Genomic DNA, 22437 nt, shown 5'->3' with positions numbered 1-22437 from the left:
CGGCGTGCCCTAGGGGACAACGAGAGGACTGCAAGCCCCGGCGCGCCCCGCGCGCGTTGCGCGCTGTGAGGGGGTGGCCGCCATGACGGGTTCGCCATGAGGGCTCTGCCCACGGCTGTTGCCAGGGCGCCTTTCCCCAGAAGAAATCTCCAGTAGTTTTACAAGCTGATGACTTAGCCTCTATAACTACGGCAGAGAAGCGTTCAGTTGTGAAAAGTCTAAAGTAGGAAAGGGCAGTGTGACCAAATAACTACGATTTAAAAACCTCAAGCCTGTGGTGATTTGCAGCATGAGCCCAGCACAATCTGCTTGTAGCTACAGAGATAAATCAGGATAAAGAAGTCAAAATTAGTTTTAGGAAGTAAAATCTATGAAGCGATCCTGACAGCTGCCAGGATGTCGATTCCTTATGGAATGGGAAGGTCAGGCTACAAGCAGGGCCTCTCTTAAAGCAGTGCCACTGGCCTTACCTGTTGTCTCCTGCTACCAGCACCTTTTCATTTGCAAAGACTAAACCGTGCTTGTCAGATACAAACACACCAAGTAGGCTGAGGATAGCTGAGAGTGCTGCAGGACAGAGTCAGAGAACCTTGGTATTAAAGGAATTTTTGTAGTGACCAGGTGCATGTCTAGTTCATTTGCTTTGTTTTCCTGCAGGGAAGGTGAAGCATGCTCTAATTTCTGTGGCACAAGTAGGAAATGCTCTCCAGAATTACAGTGTTAAACAGCCCTGGCCTACTGCAGTTCCTATTAGAGCAGCACAAGCCCTTTCCAGGTCAATGGTGTGGGTCTGAATGAAGAACGCCAGTTCTCATTTTTATTATCACAGAGACACACAAAAAATAATTAAAGATGAGGGCAAACAAAATACACATGACCTCTCCAAACACCATTGTCAAAAGTTTTAACTAACAGCTTTGATTTAGAGACAGCCTCACTGATGTGACTGGCTGCATTGACAGTATGGGTACCTTGTTACAAGGGGAAAGTTTACAAAGCTCATTAAAAAAAATAATCAAATATTCATGACCAGAGTTAGATGAAGTAAGGAATTTTGTTGCAATTGTCCTTTCACTTGCCCTCCTCTTTGCATTGATATTTATACTTTTAGAATTTGGCAGGAAGCTTCATCTTCTTTTCAGTCCACCTAAAATAATAGAATTATTAGAAGTCAGACTTCACATTCCAAAACCAAACTGAGTTGGCTTAGCTTTTAGTGCCAGAGATGGCATCAGTACAAACAGTAAAAATGATCCTCTGAAATACATTTTGCTAAAGATTTCAAGTGTGCTTGGAAGAGTGCACAGCCAAGAGCTGCTTCAGGAAAAGATTAACAATTAGCAGAATTTCCTTAGAAACTGTAGTTTGTGGTTTGTTCCTTCATATACCAGCTTCTCAAGGTGACAGTACAAAACTAATGAGAACTCCAATGGTTTAATTAGTTAAATACTACTCATTTAAGATACTAAGAAAATGTGTCGCTGTTAAAAAAAAAAAAAAAAAGGATGTGATTTTTAACATAGGTTCTTGCCAATTTGGTTAAGTTTTGGAGGTCTCCATGTACACCTGTGTAAAAGATTGTTTCATGCCAATTTGTTGTCCATTAAGGGATTTTCAGGTGTAATTACAGGCAAAACATACACTATGAAAGCTCAGGTGATGTACACATTCTCCTGTCTATTGTGGGCAAGTCAGATGGTATTTTCTACTTTAAATTTTTGTTGGATCTCTATTCTTTATGTACAACTGGAGAAACTATGACAATATCTAGTGTCATATGGTGAGATCTATGTGAGCTGAACCTGCCTGCTAACAGGAGCTTATCAAACACTGTGTTTAACACCGAGTTTATCAAACACCATGTTTCTTAACGTTTCTGCGCTTGGCCATCTCTACCTGCAGGACAGATCTCATACTGTTTTCTTGCCTCATGGCAACAAATGCAAAAGACAAACAGCAGCATTTGTATAACTGATGTGAGAAAATGTTCATGTAAAAAGACTTAGCAGAACTATACAGTTTGAGTATTTGTGGATCAATAACACTGAAGTTTTAAAAAATAATAAGAATTTTGTTGTTGAGGAGGGAGTTTATGATTTACTGCATCATTTCTGCCTAAATCTGATGGTCAATTTGAAGATAAAACATCTTACTTAGTTTCATGTGTTTTCGTACCTTGGGGAGTCAATTCCACTGTCTCCTGTAATGCTGTGGTTTTCTGTCCCTTCTGAGTGTTTCTGTTCTGGGATCACAGGACATGTATTCTTAAAAAACAGATATTTTTTTCCTAAACGGTTTCTCACTTCTTTGATCTGCGAGCCCAAGGCACAGAGTGCTTCTCCTTCTCCTACCTCATGCGTGAAGTTCTGCGAAGTGGCAGCATCAGAGTCAGCCTCGTCAGCGTGGCAGCAATCTGCCACAGCTGAGCCATTCCCACATTCAGTAAGGCCAGTTCCTTCATCCTTTCTGTGACCTTTCAGAAGAACCTGACTGCACAACCAGCTTTCTTCTGTGGAGTCTGGTTTTGGATGCTCTTTTGAGCTGTCTGTTGATTCTGCAAAGCTAGCACGTCCCTTATATCCGTGCTCTCCAGAGTTGCATTCATTTACAGTTGTGTTGTGCTGGGCAGCACAAGTACTGACCTTACAGGCTTTTAAGGACACAGCTGCCCCCGGCTTTTGCACAGCTGTACTCCAGTCTCTTGTGTCTGAAAAGGCATGGCCAGGAGGCAGGTGACATGATGCATGGCCTTCAGAATTCTCATCCAGATGTGACAAGTTACAGGTGTCACCATCACGTCCCTTTTGGTACAGAAGACGGAAGTTATCAGTAAATCCTTCACTTTCTAGCTCCATTGATCCAGGATGGCTGGCACAGTCATAGTTAAATATAAGTTCACTCTTTTTATCAGTCTTTGGTCTGCATTTCACACCATTTTTTTGGGCCAGATTAACACTGGCTGTGTAATTTGAAAGATGGACATTTTGAAATTCATTGGCTGTTCCATCTAACAACTCACATACAGTGTCAGCTTTGCGTCTGCAGTGCTCATCTTTCAGATAGAATGGAAATTCTGCATTTTCTTTGCACACACCACTATCTTCAATGTAGGAGCAAGGGGACTTTTTTTTTACTGTTCTTTTATAGACATTTTCTTCAGAAATATTACTCTCTAGAAAGTATTTACTTTTATTATCTATTTGCAGATTACTGCCTTGTAGATGACTACCATTTTCACTTAAATTGTCTTTCTTTAGTTGAAGGCGAGACCTATTAGCATGGAGTAGGTTGTTTTGCTTAGCTTTGTCAGCCTCAGTTTCTACAGCCAGCTGTTCAGTTTCACAGCCGAAGGGTCTTGAGGAGGCCAAGGACTGTGGCCTTTGGAAAGCCCTTCCTTGCTTTTGAGTCCGGCACTTCAGCTGACTGTTAAAAACACCTTGGTACCCTCTTGAATGAAAGCTGTGAGGTCTCCATGGCAGACCCTGAAAAGGATTCTTAATCTGCTTCTTATATATCACATGGGATTCCACTGCTACATCAGGTGGCTCTTGGTTTTTGATGGGCAGTGAAATGTTCTCTTCCAGTTTCACACTTTGAGATGTTGGCTTCTGTATGTGAGATTTCCCGCTGCTCCTGCTAATCTGCTTTTCTTTCTTTGATTTGGTTTTCCTGGTGTGTTTTGCTATTTTACTTGGTGCCTTTTGAATACAATCCTTTGAAAGATGATGGTTTTGCCTGACTATTGACACTTCAGCTGAGGTACCACTACTGATGTATTTTTTCTCTTTACTGATATATTTTTTCTGCTCCTCAAACTTCTGCATTAATATTGTGTGTTTAATCAAATTATCAACTGTAAGAGTAGGGTTAATATGCTTGATGATTTCATGTTCAATATCACGTGGAATATTGTCTAAGTCATCTTCATCCCTGACTGGCCACTCCTGGGGAGGAAACTGGGCTGAAAAAGTAGAGTACTCCTTCTTGTGTTTTTCTTTTTTAGAACCACTTCTCCAGAAAATACCAATGCCAAACCTTTTGCTTTTCAGTTTTGCTTTCACAGATGCCAGAGATTTGATGGTGTCCCAGGAACGATTCTCAGCAGGTGCAGAGATCCCTTGAGTTTGAATTGAAGGCTTCAATTCACTGCAGCCTCTCTTTCCCTCTCCATTAGATTCATGGCTCATTACCTGTTGATGTCTTTGTTCACAGAGCATATTTTGGTCAGGGAAACAATGGCAGGATCTGTAATGAGTTACTGTAGGAATGTTTTCTTTCACTAGGTCTGCACAGGGCTTAATGTTTACCAGGTAAGTGATGGAAGGCGATGAACAGCAACAACTGTCCTCCAACAGGACCCTTCTGTTGTCTTCTGTGGCCTCATTTGTGATAAAGTATGTGTTGGGAGTCACAATGAAATATCCTTCTCCTGTATGATAGATTTTTCTTTCCTTAATTAGAGTGCCAAGGATATTATATAATAAATTGTGGGAGGGCACTGCAATGCCTACAACAAAGAGACAAGATATTTCAAACCAGAAATAAGTTTTCAAATAGAATGGGTGCTGGCCAAAAAATCTCTCTCATACAACAGTCCTGAAATCAACCAAGCATAAAATATCCAAAGCATTTAGATAAAGGCCAGCTGTGTCTCTGGTTTTCACTGCAGCACCACTGTGAGGGAGCAAGGATGTTGTCTTTGTCCCTGTCAGGATATGCTATTCATGAGAGAGACCTTCTGTCAGGTACAAACTAAACAATGTCTTGTTCAAAGCATTTCCCTCCTGGCATGTTATTTAACAGTGACTTTCATCACTCTCTCTGAAGTTTCTGGTGTAGTTTGGTCAGATGTCAATTTATTATCTCACTGAGACTGGTCTCAGCTACTGGTTTTCCGTCAGGTGTCACAGTCTCAGAGTCTTTAGTCTAGTCACAGCTGATCTCCTGTCCACAAAATTAAAAACTTCCAGCAGGGTGAAAACACAGCAAGAAATACCTCCAAGACCCTACAAACTTTGAGAGTGCTACTTCTGGCTGACCTACAAATTCTACCTTGTGGTTATCTCAGTGCACTTAGTGACTGACTACAACACGTTCCTGGCACGGTCCTGTGCCAGTTTGTGGGGTTGCATTAATATTTTTCCCACTGCTTAAAATGCCTACCATGTCAGCCTATATCATTCACAGAGCTGTCAGGTTAAGAGGACTCAAAAGAAGCAGCTCAGTATCAAAAAAGCAGCCTACTGAGAGGGCCATGACGAGACTGTACAAAGTCTCAAACACATTAACACTTTGATGTTGCAGATCTAAGGGAAATGGGATATTTTTCAGATTTACAGAAAACATTTAAGGGAACTATCTGCCACCCTATCAAAATCTCAGTATCAATATTCTGAGTTGGAAGGGACCACAAGGATCATCAAGTCCAGCTTGAATGGCCCATACTGGAATCAAACGCACCACCTTGGCATTATTAGCACCGTGCTCCAACCAACTGAGCTAGAAGTGATGAACTTAGTGTAAGTAATTTGCTTTCAGGAAGGAAATGGCTAGGCTATGACCAACAAACCTGAATTTGAGGCTGGTTATATTTTTTGATAGCAAACACCAGATGTAGACTCCTACCCAGTCCCTTTGTAGTCAAAGTCAGCTGTGTTCCTGTTTCTTACATGAGGACTTAGAATCTCTGTGATCTAACAGTCTATTTTATGCAGTTCCGTATCTGGCACATAAGTACCACTTCTGTGTTTTCCCACTCTCTGGAAAGGGCATACTCTCCACATGCCACTGCACTCAGTTCCCTCTTATTCTCAAAGATTTATTACAATCTGTGAAAAGGATTACATCCAAGTCAATGTAGTGACACTCACAGATTGATGAGAAGTATGCGCATTCATGTATTCTATCAGGTGCCTGTTAACTTACCCTCCTTCACTTTGCCAGCTTTGGTTGTAAACATTCAGTGATCCCTTGTCCTCTATCAAAAACTCAAGCTTGATGATACAGCCACTTTTTAAAGGAGGGAGAAACAAACACGTTACCTGGATAATTTTTCACTAACTGCTCCATTAAAGTTTCCTGTGTGACCATCACATGATCTGCATTCATGTCTGATATGGTCCAACATATTCCTTCTGCCAAAGGAACAGAGCCTGACTGCAGGAGAGGATTCATGAGAGCAGGGGTCACATCACCTAAAAGAAAAGAAAATTATCTGAATGGAATAGTGTTTCATTTCTTCTGTTAGCTGTGAAAGATTTCCACTGAAAATTTCCCTTATCCTCAACTAATTTTCTTTGGCAAATTACTTGGAAATATTTCTGAGAGGAGGAAAGTGGTGCTAACACTTGTCAAGAGCCTTTGTAATGAAGGAAACAGAAGGTTGCCTTAAGCATGTTAGTTTGTTTGGTATAAAATTCCAGCCAAACTCATAATTTAGATTAATAAACAGGGAGCAGAGAGAGAGAATTATTTCTAATGACTGCTGATTTTTTAGAGGACTGCTTACATGTTAAACCATGCAGAACCTGTATTTCTCCAAGTAGCTAATGGGAAAAGGTCAACTTCCAACAATCTAAGTACAAAATGTTTTCACCAAGTCAGAACACAAGGAAAAAAAAAGACATGTAATAGACTTTGTCCCTTGTCTAGCACATAAAATTGAATAGAAATGGTAAAATGCCACTTTTAGACTGGGCTCTAGACCTAGAGATTATTTAGTATACTGGGTAGAGACCAAAAACGTTTATTACAGCTGCATGCATTTTTCAGGCTACCTCACTACCTGTCCTGGTAGGAGACAAAAACATTGTCCCTGTTCTGCATGACAAAAGCAGAAGTTTGGAGGGGCCAAGAGTGTGGCCCAGCTTCCCCAGTGACTGCAACCCCAGCCCAGAGGGCTGAAAAGGGTCTTAGTCCTTCACCTTAATTCCCCCATCCTTAAAACACAGATAAAATCTGTCCTCTCCCCTTCCCAAGATGGCAAAGCCAGTAAGGACAAGCCCAGCAAGTACTTCTGACACAATACCTGTGCATCATGTAGCTGAAATAAGTATTTTCCATGAAGTTGTTGATAACAAGGCATGAAGCAGGGACTCACCTGAGGTCTGTGCACGCAGTGAGACAATGACCGCATACACCTTCTCAGACAAACAAAAAACCAAAAAGCCTCACCTTTCTTCTTTTTTTTTAGTTAGACTAATGGTCTGTTCCCTCGACCAGGTGATGTTCTGTGCTCCTCTGTTCCGTGCTGCACAGAAAGCCCCTGGCTGTGCCCAGCTGCCAGAGCAGGCAGAAGGCAGCAGGGACTTCTGGTTCCCTCACAAGGCATGACCCAGTGTTAAATGCTAACAGGAATTTTCCCGCAAGTAAAAAGTGACATTTTATATTAAGCGATGTTCACGTTTAACTAAACCGCAGTTGTCTATTGGATGACACTGTAACCCAATATTTATCCTCTAGGCAGAAAACTACAACACAAACACTTCTCTGAGTAAATGAAATACACAACATTGCTTTGAAGAGCTTAAGTTGCTCCTGACCTTTGTTTTACAACTGCTGCTATATTCAACAAAAAGAACTCTGAAAAGAAAATCCTGGCATACAGTTTCCTCAGTGGTGTTGCTAGGAAACTCCTTGCAGGTGCAGAAACCATTGCAAGCTTTCTTTTTCTATGGGAAAGGCCATCAGCATTCAGTAATAACTCTTGTGAATGGCTTGCTGGCTGAAGTGTCTGCTGTGGGCACACCGTGCTGCTACCAATTTCGCCATTTGTTCCTGCAGAGCACCAGACTGCTAAGGAGTAAAATACCAAGTGTCATTAAAATGTATTAATTATCTTTACAGTTTTTATCTTGTTGCTGTTGTCTGTATCTGTTCTGCAGCCTCAAATCCAGTGTCTCCATTCAGGGAAGGCTGTTTCAGAATAATATTTAAAACAAAGCATTAAGCATAAGCCAGCTTGATACTGAAGGAATTTTAACAAATCTAAAATCATGTTTGAACACAAGTCTGAAGTGATTGTTGCAGAGTCAATAGTGCACACTTGCTAACAACATAAATATTAGATATCATTCTCGCCTGACTTTGAAATAAAATCCAAAATTGTGAAAGCAAGAGTTAGATCATTGGCAACATTGATAAGCAATGTGGGTAAAGCCCCAGGCAGTACCCTACAAGCGTCTATCTAGTTTTTATTAAAAACTTTGTAGATTCACTTTCCATAGCTAAATAACTGTTGTTGCACTTCAAATATTCTCCCAAGTTTGTTGTAAATACATAAAAGCTGCATCCCTTAGATTTGCACATGGAGAAGACTTAACAATTTGTGCAAGCTGTGTTTCATAGGCCTAATGTAAAATCACCAGAGCACCATGCTCATTAAAGCTCCTCAGCGTTTGTCCTTTCACAGCTCAAAAACCCTGCAGAATCCCCTGCCCACTTCCCGACTCTATGTAGATCTGATGACAATCACCTTCCTTTCTTCACAGTCTTAGGAGGGCCTTGCTTACACCTTTGCGCAGGGAACCTGTCAGCAGTCAAGGAACTCAGCTTCTCCCTTGATGGTTTAAACACAGCCCCATTCCCTTCCACCCTCTGCAGGTTTTGCAGAACTACGTTAACCAAAGCCAATCTCGGCAGCTGGCCAGGGCTCAGGTATTCTTATCCTTCAGTTTGCTTTACAGGTCTGTTCAAACTCTGCTCATTACCTGGACACCTAAAACCCAAGAATACCCTTTTTGTAGCACTTACCGATCGCAATGTGGGAAGTCATCTGTAATATGAGCATTGGATAACAAAACTCAAGACACAGAAAAGCCTCTGGGTATTCTTGACTAGCACAAAGTGGTTTTGTTCCATCTCTGTAATGTCAGCATTATCATTTTTCACTGAGTTTTTTAACAATTGCAGAGTTTTTGCATCTTCAGGCTCTTCAGAAAAATGACGTAGAAGACAAGTTTTATCTGGGTGAAACCCAGGTGAATTCTGGGGGAGTGAACAGAGAGGCATTTACTACAACAGCACTCAATTTACTTCTTAAAAGTTCAGGTAAACTGTTTACAGAACAATAAAGGGCTAGGAGTAAATCCATTCCAGAAAAAAACCCCAAAACACCTGTTGATACAGAGAAGACACAGCATGTGGAAATAGAAGATTAATGTTTCTGTTTTGTAGTTGGGAGGATCTGTCATGGAATGGATTATACAAAAGATGCCACGGATCCTGTGCGCCTCTGCATGAGAGCCTTGGCATATTTGATGTAATTCACTTTTTGCAGAATTGTACCAGGAAGATCATAAGCAAGAGTAGTACTGCTACCAACTGCAAGGCTTCTGCTTTTCTATAGACTAGAGTGTATCGTGGTCACATTTTATAGCAAAAATCACATTTTATAGTTAAAGAATTTTAAGGAATAAAATGCTAATAAGAACATCATAGAAAGTTGGGAACTCTAGCAAACTCCGTTTTGAACATTAATGCTTTTACAAGATGTGTTCTTATTAAAGAATAAAAATTCTATGTAAATTATAAAGGCAGTTAAGATAAACATTTTCAATTTTAAGTATATAACAGAGAAACTATTTTGGCATGAGTACTCTGTACTAGATCCTGTTTTCAGAAACATCCTTTTAGTGAAGCAAAGAGTAAATAGTTCAATTAAATGAAACTGTCAAGTCTTGTAATGTGTTTAATCTGTTACTGAAACAAACAACAGCTCTCAGGAGCAGCTAACAATATCTGTTGTTTGATTATTTTGTGCAACTCTCAGAGAAACGATTAAATGTCAGTTTAAGGTCACCAATGCTTCTTCAGCTGACATCAAAGAAGCTACAAACACATGAAAATGTCAGGTTTCTGTACCTACTGATTCCTGCCTAGACAGACGCTCCCAAATCAGGACATTTAGGCAAAGAGTGCCCTCCATTTGGTCGGAATTTCTGGTTTTTACAGTTCTCAACTTTCTATGATTAACTTATCCTTATCCTTACTAAGTTCTTATTAACATTTTATTCTTTAAAACGTTCGAAGGATGATGCCATGCAACTTGATAAGAAATAACCCAAACAAAAACTAACCACTTTTTCTGCCTTCCCAACAATACGCAAAAGCCTATTCCCAAATGCAAGCATTATGAACTTTTGGAAATATGACTTCTAAGTGCTTTCTGAGGTTTCTAGCCAAGAGCCATCATCAAATCCTTACTCTAATCATAGTCCTAATGGCAACCCACAGTCATAATTTCTTTCAACAGCTATTAAAAAGCCCCACAGGCAGCTATGTTTTTGTGAAAACAAAGCAAGATTCAGGAAGAATAGGAAAAACTCTCTCCTGCAACCTCTGCCCAAGTCCCCGGATAGGAACAAGTCACACAGCAGACACCAATACATTCAGTGTGGTACCATTTTCCTTAAACTGAGTGCAGTGGGTAAGTTTTTGCCATTGAAATGTGTATGTCTGCCCTTCAGAGATGAAGCCCTTCAGCTCTTAGCAGGGCCACTGACATGTCCACTTGGATGCTCCAAGAGCATCTCAGGAGCAGGTTTCAAGCTCCAGAGGTACTGCCTGAATACATGGGCAAGAATGCAGCTTCAAATCCACTGTTCAAGAGAACACAGCCCAAGGTGTCCAGAGATCTTTGTTTCATCCACAGCTGGCAGAACAGCCAACAAGCAAAACTATATAAGCACATCTACCTTTGGGGCATTAACTGCATAACTGACAGAAAAATTCAGCTATGAGCAACACCACTGCAGATAATTATTTTTCATATAATGTAGCGTGCTGATAGGTTTTAAGCCAATTCACATATGCATTGAACATACAGAGCACAGCTGATAGCAAGGAAGGTCACCTTTAACCACTTCAGCATTCAGTGTCAGGCTTGGTCGTAAAAGACAGGGTGATTCAAAATGTTCATTGCAAGGAGATAAAAAAATAACACAAAATTAAATGGTCCCAAGCAAGTTGCAAAACAAGCACCATGGAGCCAAACAACCAAGCAGGAATAAACAAGCCACTGGCAATGTCTCTGATTCCTTTAACTGTCCTGAGGTGCTGCCAGCCACTGCTACAGGAATTTGACACAAGCACAGCTTTTCCACTTGGCCTCACCCAAAAAATCCCCTTCGCAACCCTGGCATTTCTCCACTAAAACTGCTCTGCCTTTTCCTTGCTTCCAGCTTGTGCCCTCTCTTCTGCAGTAAATCTCAGACATTCAAATAGCTCTTTAATGTCCAAACCTTTGTTTTAAGCAGCAAGCAGTACTGGGGGTTGGCTAAGTACTTACCTATACAGTGAAAGGTTGACTATAAAAGCATCAGGATGAAGTTGTGCATTCCTGTGCCTGAACAGCTAAAGCTCAGCTCCAACTGCTGCAATACTCCTGCTGCCTCCTTTGCCTGGAAGTGCGCTGTCACATAAAAGGCAGCCACAAAAAGTTTATGATATAGAGCTTGGAAGTAAGATATACCTGTGGTCACATTCCCCCTCCCCTTTGCACATTCCCCAGCTTCAGCTCACATATACCCCAGCCCAGGGAAGTCACGTACCAGGCCTTCAGAGGAGCAGCACCCACAGAGCTGTTCCAAAGAGAACACAGCTCCCTGCAGAGGTTTTCCAGCAAATCGTGGATCAGAGGGACAGAGCTCATGACAGCTCACTCCCAGGCAATGCCTGCCTGCGTCCCACCCTACGCAGAAGAAGCTGTCAGAGAGCTTGTGCAGTTGTAGCTTCCCTTGGACCCAGGCCTCTGGCTGGGACAGGAGCCACCATCACACAATGCAGTGGAACCAAGCAGGCCTCAGATCTTGTTTTAGGACAACTCCCACTGCAGGGAGGTTTTTCATTCATCTGAGAACAAAACTTTAACGGTATGGGGTCAACTTCACACCTGCCTGGGAAGCCTGGGATGCTGTGGATGTGCACAGCCACTTTTCCTTCCACTCTCCCTAGCTGGATATCCAACTTTAAAGATATCCTGTTGCTAGAAAATAAGTTTCTGCACCCTTTCATTAGGAATTTATGGTCCACAGGGAAAAACAAAACAAACCAAAACAGTTTAGAAAAGAAAAGCAGCATCTTTACCACCACAAGAGGTCTCAGAGGAGTTGTTTGAACACTGCCGATTAAACAGCACTAATTTGAATTCGAGGACTCTGGTCTGCAGTTCACAAACCTGTCTCCATGGCTTTAGTGCTATAAAACACCCTTTTCATGTTTCAGTTCATCCAAATTTCAGCCAAAAGGATGTCACAGAAGACAATAACCGAGCAACTCCACTGTGTAACAGAAGACTCAGTAAATGTCTTTTCAAAAGCCAGTTTAACAGAACCCTTACGGTGAAGATACTGGGTTGTTGAATCCCACAGACCAAAGTGAAGGCTCCAAAGGAAATTACAGAGATGTGTGTGCGCCTGTGGGGTGTTGAAAATGTAGAACAATTTCAGGGGGGAAAGTAAATTATGCAGTCTGTGAAGCACCTAAGAGATGGAGGCAAATTCAGCAGAGAGACACCAAGATGGGTAGGCCTGGAACACCTGCCCTGGGAACCACAGCTGAGGGAATGGCTCTTACAGAACCTGGAGAAGAAATAACTTTGGGGGGACCTGACAGCAGTCCCTTGAGAAGATAGGGCCAGGCTCTGCACAGGAGTGTGTGGTGAGACAATGAAACACAACAGGCGCCTGCTGGTACAGAATAGGTTCTGATTTGCTGTAATGAAAACCTTTTCACCTTTAAGGACAGCACAGCTGTGGAACAGTATGCCCAGAGAGCTTGTGCGGTCTCCAGCCCTGGGCAGTTCCCAAGCTGTATCTGAATAAAGCCCCAAGCAGCCTGGTCTGAGCCCACAGCTCACCCTGCTTTGAGCAGGCAGTAGGATAGGAATGAAAAAGTACAGCAGTCATCTGGTATAGCTGGAGCCAGTACCTGTACCTCCCACCTCGACCACCCTGCTTTCTGTAACCCAATGCAAGGGCACTTTTGACTTCCATGAGCTGTGAAGTTTTCTGGGGTTACACCAAGTTAAAGAAACAAGGTTATACTTTCCTCACACTGTTAATGAGGTAATGCCAAACAGCATCCATATGAGAAAACAACTGGTTTTCTCTTCAACTCTCAAATAAATGGTTCCTGTAATCATAACTTTTGTTGCATAACTGAACTCCAGATGTATGGGCTCATTATTAGGGCTGGTGCTCTCCGCAGCAATGGAGTGGGCATGTCCTAAAGCAAGATGGCAGTATAGAAAAAGCTAAAACTAGCCTTGAAATGAAGTTACTGATTCTGAAACCATATCAAAGACCACAGCAGAAGCACTAGTAACTGATGAAATTTATTTCATTAGCTATATGATATTAACATGAACTATTGTCATTTCTGACGGAGACAGAAAAAATTAGGCCTGTTCAAATGACCCTCATCCTAAAAGAGCTTTAAGGCAGTTAAGACCTGCTTTTCAAAATTCAAGGTGCAAGAATTCAAAAGACATGGGATATAGCACAGCTCAGCCTATTTTCTTGAATTTTTTCTCACCCAAAAGGCAGAAGCAAGAGCTTTTGCTGCTGAAAGTCTTCAGCACCGAGAAATACACAATACATACTAAGGACTTTCCAAGTAATCTGGTTAGAGATTTTTTTTTTTTTACATCAGAGTAAATTAAGTTGAATGGAGCTTATTATAAAAAAAATATACACTTCTGTTCAGTGATACTTGCTAAACAGTATGATTAGAGACTACTTGCTGAGGTAGTGTGGAAAAAATTGCATGCACAAATGCTTTTACAGGTAATTCAGTCTGAGCAGATCTGGTAAACGCATCAGGATTCTGAAGAACATCACAGGCCCTTGTCCCTTGCTGTTGTGAGGTCAGTCAGTAGTTTGAATATAGCATTTAGGGTTAGTACAATACATATTCTACTGAGAAAGGACTTTCATAATACAGGATTAACACCTTAGTAAGAATTTTATATGGAAATGCATTAAATGTGCAGGGGTATTATCTAAAGTCAGTGGTAAGGACTAAATGCCAGCTAAAATTAGGTACAAAACAGCGTGAAATAATGTAAGTTTTACACAATCAGTACACAGAATTAGATCAGTAAGCAAATAATAGCAAGGTAGATTAAAAAGCTCCTTCAAAGAGCACAAATGTTTTCTTCCCTTTTTCCTCCTTAAAATACATCAGCAGAGTCACCACTGGAACAACTGTGATAACTGGTAAAACCCAATTACAACAGAATATGCAAGTTAGTAAGTTCTGAATCAAGTATCTTACTGAAAATAACTTTAAAAGTAATGTTTGACAATAAAACAGTTAAAAACTCAAACTGTTCTTCATGTTTGGTAGCCTATACACAGCAGTGCAAAATAAAGCACCGTTTTAGGCCATCCACTCTTTCAGGCCTGATAAAAATAAAAAGGCACAGAATTTTAAATAATCCTAAACAGTTCAATGCAAAGCATGACCACATGCTGTGAGTTACATTTCACAGAAGCCAGCACCATTGAAGTACAACATTATTCTGCTTTGACTTGCAAACCTACATCCTTGTTTGTGGGGCAGGATGAAAGACACTGGAAGAAAGGGACTCCAAAACAAAGGAATCCCATGAGGCACATCCTCAGCCTCTTGCTGAGCTGCCATCGTTAAGGTGGTGTGTTCCTATGTGTAACTACAGTGCCTGACAAACAATAGCCACTCCAGAGTCATGACCTTTTGTAGGCCAAACAGAAATCAGCTACTCACAAGGCTATAATTTCATCTGTAGCTTCACTAGACATGAGGCAGAACCATGCTGACACTGCCATTCATTGCTGTGAACAAATTTAAATTACTCAAATGAGAACAAGTCTGTCCTAAAAGCTTGCCAGGTAGCTTTGGGACAGGCATTTGTCTCTCATTTTAAGCAACGTTGAGAATTGCTAATAAGTAGGAAATGCTCAAATACCCAGCTGTGGATGGACCCCAGGTGTACCAGTGCCACAGGTGGCACTGCAAATTTGTTCCTGAAATCTGGTACAAACACGCAGAGAAGCTGAGCATGTGAGGACCTCCACAGCCAGGCAGCCAGTGCCTGCTGAGCTCACTAAATAACTTAGACCTGGGAGTCATCACCCAGGAACAAATATAGTTCCCCAAAGCTGTGCCTGCTCTTTGAAAGGTTATTACAGCCCACAGGTACAACAGAAGTTTTGCTCCTTACTCCTTAAGCTGTTGCTGAACATTTGCAGGAGATTCAATTCCATCCCTTTCCTATCACGGGCATTCTGTTTGAATATCAAATCGGCTTCAGGGATTATCTGCCCATTTTTTAGCTGCTTCTCTTCTCCTTATGTTCTGCGGGAGACTCACACAAGGAAGAGTGAGGAGCTAGACCTATCAGATTACTCTACAAATGTACAAACAAGAGCACAAAACAATTCCTTGTCTGATCACGTTCAATACGTCCAGCAAAAACATACAAAACTTGACACTTCAAGTGTCAAGTGAGGAAAGTGTACTGTCCTTTCAATGTCACTCTTCAATAGGATATTTCCCAAGAGATACAAATTTCCAGCCTGCAGCAGAGCCCTCGTTGGAAAAGGTGATCAGCACCTGACCTGCCCACAGAAAAGTCACAGTCTGCATGCCCATCCCAGCTTCAGCCTAACTGGAAAGGACAGGGCTTTCTTAGCTTTCCTTGGGAATAATTTGTAGCCCTGCAACAGAGATGCTGAACCGACAGCAAATTCAGCTTCTAAAGGCTAAGCAAAAATGTTTCAATTTGATATTTTCTTTTCTACTCGATAGGAATCACAAAGAGGGAGTCAGGCCGTTCAGGCACATGGGAAACGCTGCTGTCACGAGAGAAGGCAGGCTGGGATGACAGAAAAGAGCTGGTGACGACCAGGGACATCAAGCAAGCAGCTACTGAGATGCATTTTCCCGGACTGTCACCCCAGTTTCTCTCTGCAAGGGCTCTGGAGGTCAGTGCGCTCAAATCGAGTATTTGTATCTAATCTCAGCTGGGAGTCCCCTACTCCCCTCCCAGCACCGGCCCTGCGTGCATCCCCCCAGGCTGTACGGGAAAGGTGGGAGGGAGCGCCCCTCGTTTGGTGAGCAACTGACCGAACAGCTCAGCTAAGCACAGGAGATGGTCCACAGAGAGATGTGGGCATTTCAACAGAGTTTGCTCAGTTACCAGATCAAATGTTTTTTAAAGTAGCCCCTGCTTCACCCTCTGAGGGAAATTTTAAAATCATTGCTGTGATTTTCACCTTTTCTTCCCCTCCACCTCCCAAGGAGAATATAACAGCTCCTGCCCAGTCCTGGGTGTACCATGCACCCCATGAGATCCCCATCCGAAGGGACGAAAGAGACATTCTGGATTTTATCTGGGAATAAATACAGCAGGGCAGTTTGTGTTATTTATAAGCTTTTAGGACTGAATTTTCCCTTTATTTGACTAAACTTCTGGTGACCAGTATCAGTCAAGGTGTAGTCTGTTCTGTGAAGTGAGGATGTCCAGCGCCCCAGTGTGTTTCTCTAGAACAAATCTCATTTGAACTGCTGGGATAAAGAGCAACAATGAGTTTTGGGACCACAGTGTCCTCTGATGAGAAACAGTAGCCAGGAAGGCTCCTTGAGATAATCAGTGAGGAGGAATTCTGAGTGCCGAGGGCTTTAAACCCAGCAAGCAACAGGGTCTGGATAATTCTTCACTGAAATGTTACTTGGCAAAATTAACGCTGCAGTGCTGCGTGCCCGTTGCTTCTCACCTATTGCCCAACAAACAAGTGGTTGTGGATTTAAAAGAAAAAAACCTCAAAAGCGTTGGCTCATTATTCCCATAACTCTGAAAACTCATTCCCAACACTTTTCATGTACCACAGCCAAGGATAAAGATACTGGCAGCCAAGTGATTCCCATCACTGACACCTAGTACACCCACACATTTGTGAAATTTCACCAGACGCTGCTGGAATTTACAAATACTGCTATTGCTACATGTACAGGAAATGTTTCCTAAGAACCACATTGCTTGGTTCCCAACATCCCAGCCTTTAGTCAGGAAGCATGAAAAACCAAGTGGCTTGAATTTCTCATTATTGCAAACAGTTACATGAGAGCAGGTAAATTAAAAATGCAGTCAAATCTCTATGTAAAATCCAGGCAGCAAATGTGATACCAGTACCTTAAATTTTACATATTGTCAATTGTTTTTAAAAAACCAAGACACAAGAAAACATTGTCCTTTGCATTTTAGTTGTCTAACTTGCTACTTGCTTTTCTAGAGCAAAATATATATAAGAAATGGGAGAAAAGTAATTCAGAGCAGAAAACGGCCATTATGATAATTTTTGGAAGAGAAGATATAGAATATATAATTTTTAATCAGAAAATTACCTAAATAAAGACATTCAAATAGAAATTTTTTTCAGTTAAGCTTCCAGAAATTGAAGTAAAATCATGAAAATATCACTTCAACATTAATTGTCTGAAAAAATGAAATTCACAAAGACAAATGAGAGTACTCTAACTTGTTAGAAGCCCCTTTTGCTGTTACTGCAGCAAGAGGCAGGACATTAGGGGAAATAATCTAATTAATTTACTGGAGTAACTTACATTTGTATTCAACCAGCCATGCTATGTATCAGAAAAGAAGTTACTAGGAAGCAAGGAGGTAAAAAACAATGGAGTCAAGTTCTCTAAATCATCCCCAGGAGACCAGCAATAGCATATTATTTTTTATCAGTGATAGAAAACTCAACTATAGTTAGAGAGCACCATTCCCAATGTACCTATAGATGTTACTGCTTTTTAGGTAAAGACCAATAAAACCACTCTTCTTCCTTATAACACCTCTCCTGGATTGAGTTAAGAGGTCAGAGGTTAATTTGTGATTAGGGAAGAGGAACTCCAGCTGGAGTTACCAGATGTTACCAGTTCAGTAAAGTTATCAGAGTGCCCAAGAAATGACTAGATCAAGAGATCAATTTTCTAGTTAGAAACTGGGGCTGCAACAGGGAATGGCTATTCTATACAAATTACTGGGAAAGAAGGGTAAATACCAGAAATAAGAAAAAAAGAATTATGTTATTTAAGCTAAGACAGTGTTAAAAAAATAATAAAGAGGTTGAGCTGGCCAAGGATAACACAGGCTAGACATCAGAAATTTTCCTGTTAAAAATTTTGAAATATATCATTAAGAATTCCTTAGGTCTTCCAAAAGTTAGCAATTTCTTTTGCTTCGAGAAAAAGTGCAGTTTTGAATTCTTTCTTGAAGAATTGCTAGTTAACTTCAACAAAAAGCTTTTGTGATCTAATTATATCCAGTCCTGCTTGAAATGAGGTAAAATGCACTTCTAACTTAAGGTATAATTCATCCCTAGACAGAGAGGATTGCAGAACTACAGTCAGGGATAAGTAAAAATAAACCTCTTAAATAACGACAGCTGTGAAAATCCCTACCAACCTTTGGAAATCCAAGTGAAAAGAGATTTGTTTGCACCTCACCAAGTACCTAGCAGTTACTACAGGGCTGAACAGCCGAATGTCTCCACTGCAGCATCTTCTAGTCTTTGTTAGCAGCGCTCCTGGTTTGATTGTTAATGCTTCCTGTCCTTTTAGTCTTGGGAAAGTTAAAGCACAAAGCGGTTCACATCAAAACGTTAAAGCTGATATCTGAGCTGCCACAAAGCAAGGACAGCACTGCTCAGGTATCACTTACCTGCATTAGGCTCGATAATTAGAACTTGGTACTCCTATAGTCACCTTCCACAGAGAGCAATCCTCATTAACCATGCCCAAACCACACAGAAAGTTGCAAGAACTACAGAGGTCCTGTGGTATTGTCTCCTTCTGCTAAGGTCGGTAACACAAGAGCAGCCTTCAGGACAAACTGACACAAACCCCAGGGACCAAGAGTAAAAGAGACTCCAGGATTAATGACCTCAGCATATCGAAATCTGCCCCCACTCCAGCAACTGCAAACAGCAAAGGGATTTACTGACCAAAACCAATGCCCCGAGTGAAAACTGAAGGGCTGTGAGGCAGCAGTCAGTACCAGGAGCAGAAATTTAATCTGACCCACCATTATGATGCTGGTGGGTGTATTCTGCAATCACATTTCAGAGGACTTTTCGTGGCAAACATGCATTAAGAACACTCGATAATCCCCAGCTGTACTTTCTGTGTGGACTAAAGCCTTCATTGCAGCCTGGCTCGATAGACTGCAGAGATCACTAGAACAGTCAATTGCATATGTACTAATTGCAGGTAGCAAATGAAAATGATGGATAAATATTCACCAGTATGATGTAGTTAAAATTAATGTGAATAATTAGATATTTAGGGTAGCAACTTGAATGTATCTGAGCCCGATTTCTACTTAGATCTTTCATGTCCACTTTTATAAATTTTTAGAAAAGGTTTAAAAGATCACTTTGTAGAGCTAGCTGCTTGCTTGCCTTTTTTTTTTTTTTTTTTTTTGGTGAACATTTCCAGAGGAGCTAAGACTAAAAGCAGCTGCTGACTTTAGACGATCACATCCGCATTAGGTAGCACAGTGCCTTCCCCGGCGGGCAGCCGTCACCCACCCACGGTGCTTTGTGCCCTCCACCTTTACCTTCTCCAGCAGCAGCACGTTCTGTAGCGCTTTCTCAGAGGAATCTTTGTGCTTACTCAATCCATAACATCCAGCCCTAGCGTTTTTTCCAATGCATGATCCTTTTCTTCAAATGCCCATGAAGAATGAAACTAATTTAGCCTTCCACTGGTTGTGAATGCACCTTTCAGTTCATTTCACTGTCAGGCTCCAGACACATTATATCCACTTCTTCCAGGAAACATTACCTGCAACAAAACACCGGAACCAACCGGCACACCTGCTTCCTACCACATTTTCCTAAATACCGAGCGCCCAGTCTACCCTGCAGTGGACTCACCAGGTCACCACAGGCTTGGCTGCAAACCAGGCTATCAGCGAAGCCGGTTTGCCTCAGTGTCCGACTGATGGGGAGGCTGTGCCTTTGGAGAAAGCTGTGCTGGTGGTGCTCTGCTTGCTCGCCACTTTTCCGCCAGCCTGGCAGCAGGATTTTTGCCTGCCAGGATTTACATGGCCCGTCACAAAATGCCACAGGCAGGACTTAATCTGCCCTGAGAAAGTGGTTTGGTACTTCCAGCTGATGAAGACTCTGATGGCAGCTCAGGCTACTCTGCTTGACTCAGCCGGCAGCTCTGCAAGAGAGAGGATCTCACCATCGGGATCACTCAGGCAGGCAGCAACACAAGTAGGAAAGAGTCAAGATGAAAGCAAATTCCTTCAGTGGCACCGGAGGGCCCCAGCACTGGCTCTGGGCCTCTGCCACTGTGGTCAAGTCTTGCTCCAGCTCTCCCCTCCTGTCCCGTAGCTCGTAGCTCCAGGGCGGGGCACTCTCCTTCCCGAAAATCCCACTCTGGGCTTGAGGAACCTGCCTCTACTTTGCACTAAGATTTCACAGAGACAAAAGATTCCCTCCCTCCCCCTTTCCCCCCAGGATCAGGGCTCTTGCCCTGTCTCAGGTTACACTTCCACGAAGCGAGGGCTGGCAGAGCAGGCAAAGGAAGCACCAGTGCAGACGCACAGACCGCGCTCTAGCCATGCCCTGCGCGCTGGTTACAGGCACTTGCACAGGTCGCTCCTGTTCTGCAGAGCTCTGGAACTCTGCCTCCTCTCATTCACTGTGCAAAATCCTTGACACACACGGTAAGGGCACAGCTTGCTTTAGAACCCGGTGCTCACAGAGGGATCTGGTGTCCAATTCGGTGTGCTATTTAGGTAATTTTTGTAGGTTCTTAAATTGCGTGTTGCATTAGAATAATCATTTTTTAACTGTCTTCACTGAAAATAAGACCTGAAGTGGATTAATTTTCCTTTAAGCATGAAGTAGGTAACAAAATTAATTCACTGCTCGGAACATCATTTGTACAGCCATCTCTTATCAATCCTACCTATTCTGAGCCACTGCTACCCAAAAGCCACACTAAACAAATTCTGCTTTTGTCCATGGACCACCAATATTGTACATTATATGATCCCCACAAGTCCCCTTTTGTGCTGTCCATCACTACATGCCCAAATCACAAGACTGAAAATGCCGACTGCTCATTCCTTACAAGCATATTACTGGATCCTATGGATGGTCTGAGAATTTATACATGTGCTTCCACCCATACATGTCCCATACTAATGGTCATCTTTTTTCTCTCTCCTTGTTATAATGAAAACATCATCCCTCCCCTCAAATAAAAAAATAGAAGTAGTTATTAGCTTGATTTCAGGAAGAACACTAAGGCAGAAAAATCAGGTTCAATACTGGTAAGCAGCTAATCCATATTTTCAGCTGTTTAGTCACATTATATATGGCTTTCTTATACCAGAGGAGATGCTTGATGAGTGCAGTATTTTCTCAGTTTACCAAAACCCTGAAGTTGCTTTTGGAAACTCTTCCCCGGGATTTTACAACTTGTAACATGAATGTTCTAATAGTTACATTTAATATTATGTATTTAATGAAATATTTACCTCACCTGAATAGTATTTTGATAAAACAAGGCATGGGGAGACAAGCTGAAAAGGAAAATCTTTAACTGGAGATGTAGACTATCTCTTGTGAAACAGACAGGAGTCTTTCCAGATGCCTAAGAGAACTTTCAAAATTTCCATTTCTTGTAAGAGCCAAGCTGAAAGTGTAACCCATCTACCCAGCGTGTACATGATACTTAAAGTCACCTACCCTCCTTAAACTTGTTCTCTGCACACAAGCAATGGACTGTCACAGCAAAGGAGGTTGCTCTGTGAGACAACTGTGTTTTTGAGACCAGCATTGCAAGGTACTTCTATCTCCAGCTGTTCATTTCTACAACACGTGTCAGCAATTTCTGCTTTTTTAGATGCTGATCTGCTGGTTACCATCCAGCCCTGCTAAAAAGGGACCAAAAATGAAGGCTGCTATTCTCCAGCTGTCTCTGCCCCTTGCACGACAAAACAGGAATGTAACTGAACGACCCTCTGTCAGGAACACCAAGAATATTTAAGCAGTACAGGGAAAAAACCCCATCTGACACTCAAACAAATCCTGTAAACCACTAGAAAAGTTGCAAGGAAATCATAAAGCAAATTAGTACTTGAAAAATATCTGCTGGAAAGCAGAGCGGGGAGACTTCAGGCCGGGATTCTTTGTGGTTTTTTCTCCTCCCACTCTCCCCCTCTACCCAGCTGTTTGTGATGAAACGTGAACAGTGACTCAGTCAACAGCATCCTTTCACTAGTGTCCCTCAGTAGGCTGAGGGGAAAATAACCTGGCCATCAATTTCCCATCAGAACACCTGGCATTGGGAATCTGTCACCTTGGCTAGAATCCAGCTCAGGTAATTTCTACACATAAATATCAAACTGCAGCATGCAACAAACAAATC

At 41.9% G+C, this 22437-nt stretch overlaps 1 protein-coding gene across 6 annotated transcripts; it reads right to left on the bottom strand.

Moving 5' to 3' along the window:
- Positions 1 to 785: 785 nt before the first annotated feature.
- Positions 786 to 20682, bottom strand: STOX1 (storkhead box 1). 6 transcript variants are annotated; one of them, XM_048312074.1, is made up of 5 exons: positions 19607 to 20681; positions 6042 to 6194; positions 2352 to 4507; positions 2176 to 2242; positions 786 to 1147 (listed from the first exon to the last, which is right to left on the bottom strand). In XM_048312074.1, the coding sequence occupies exons 2-5, from the start codon at positions 6172 to 6174 to the stop codon at positions 1128 to 1130; spliced, it is 2376 nt and encodes a 791-aa protein (XP_048168031.1). In that variant the 5' UTR covers positions 6175 to 6194; positions 19607 to 20681; the 3' UTR covers positions 786 to 1127. The 6 variants fall into 6 exon arrangements, with proteins under 6 accessions (XP_048168031.1, XP_048168030.1, XP_048168028.1 ...); XM_048312073.1 differs by having other exon boundaries at positions 786 to 2242; positions 19607 to 20682; XM_048312071.1 differs by having other exon boundaries at positions 2176 to 4507; positions 19607 to 20680.
- Positions 20683 to 22437: the final 1755 nt, after the last annotated feature.

The sequence above is a fragment of the Corvus hawaiiensis genome, chromosome 8 (assembly GCF_020740725.1).
Source record: "Corvus hawaiiensis isolate bCorHaw1 chromosome 8, bCorHaw1.pri.cur, whole genome shotgun sequence".
In the NCBI taxonomy this organism is placed as follows: domain Eukaryota; kingdom Metazoa; phylum Chordata; class Aves; order Passeriformes; family Corvidae; genus Corvus; species Corvus hawaiiensis.
This window is presented reverse-complemented; position numbering and strand designations above follow the sequence as displayed.

What these genes read in the sequence shown, in the direction of transcription:
- STOX1 (XM_048312071.1), bottom strand. Translation starts at nt 6,174, where the DNA reads ATGAATCCTCTCCTGCAGTCAGGCTCTGTTCCTTTGGCAGAAGGAATA. An exon ending in GTTAGTGAAAAATTATCCAG is followed by an intron (nt 4,508 to 6,041) that starts GTAACGTGTTTG and finishes TCTTTGTTGTAG; the next exon opens with GCATTGCAGTGCCCTCCCAC. An exon ending in AGTGGAATTGACTCCCCAAG is followed by an intron (nt 1,148 to 2,175) that starts GTACGAAAACAC and finishes CTATTATTTTAG; the next exon opens with GTGGACTGAAAAGAAGATGA.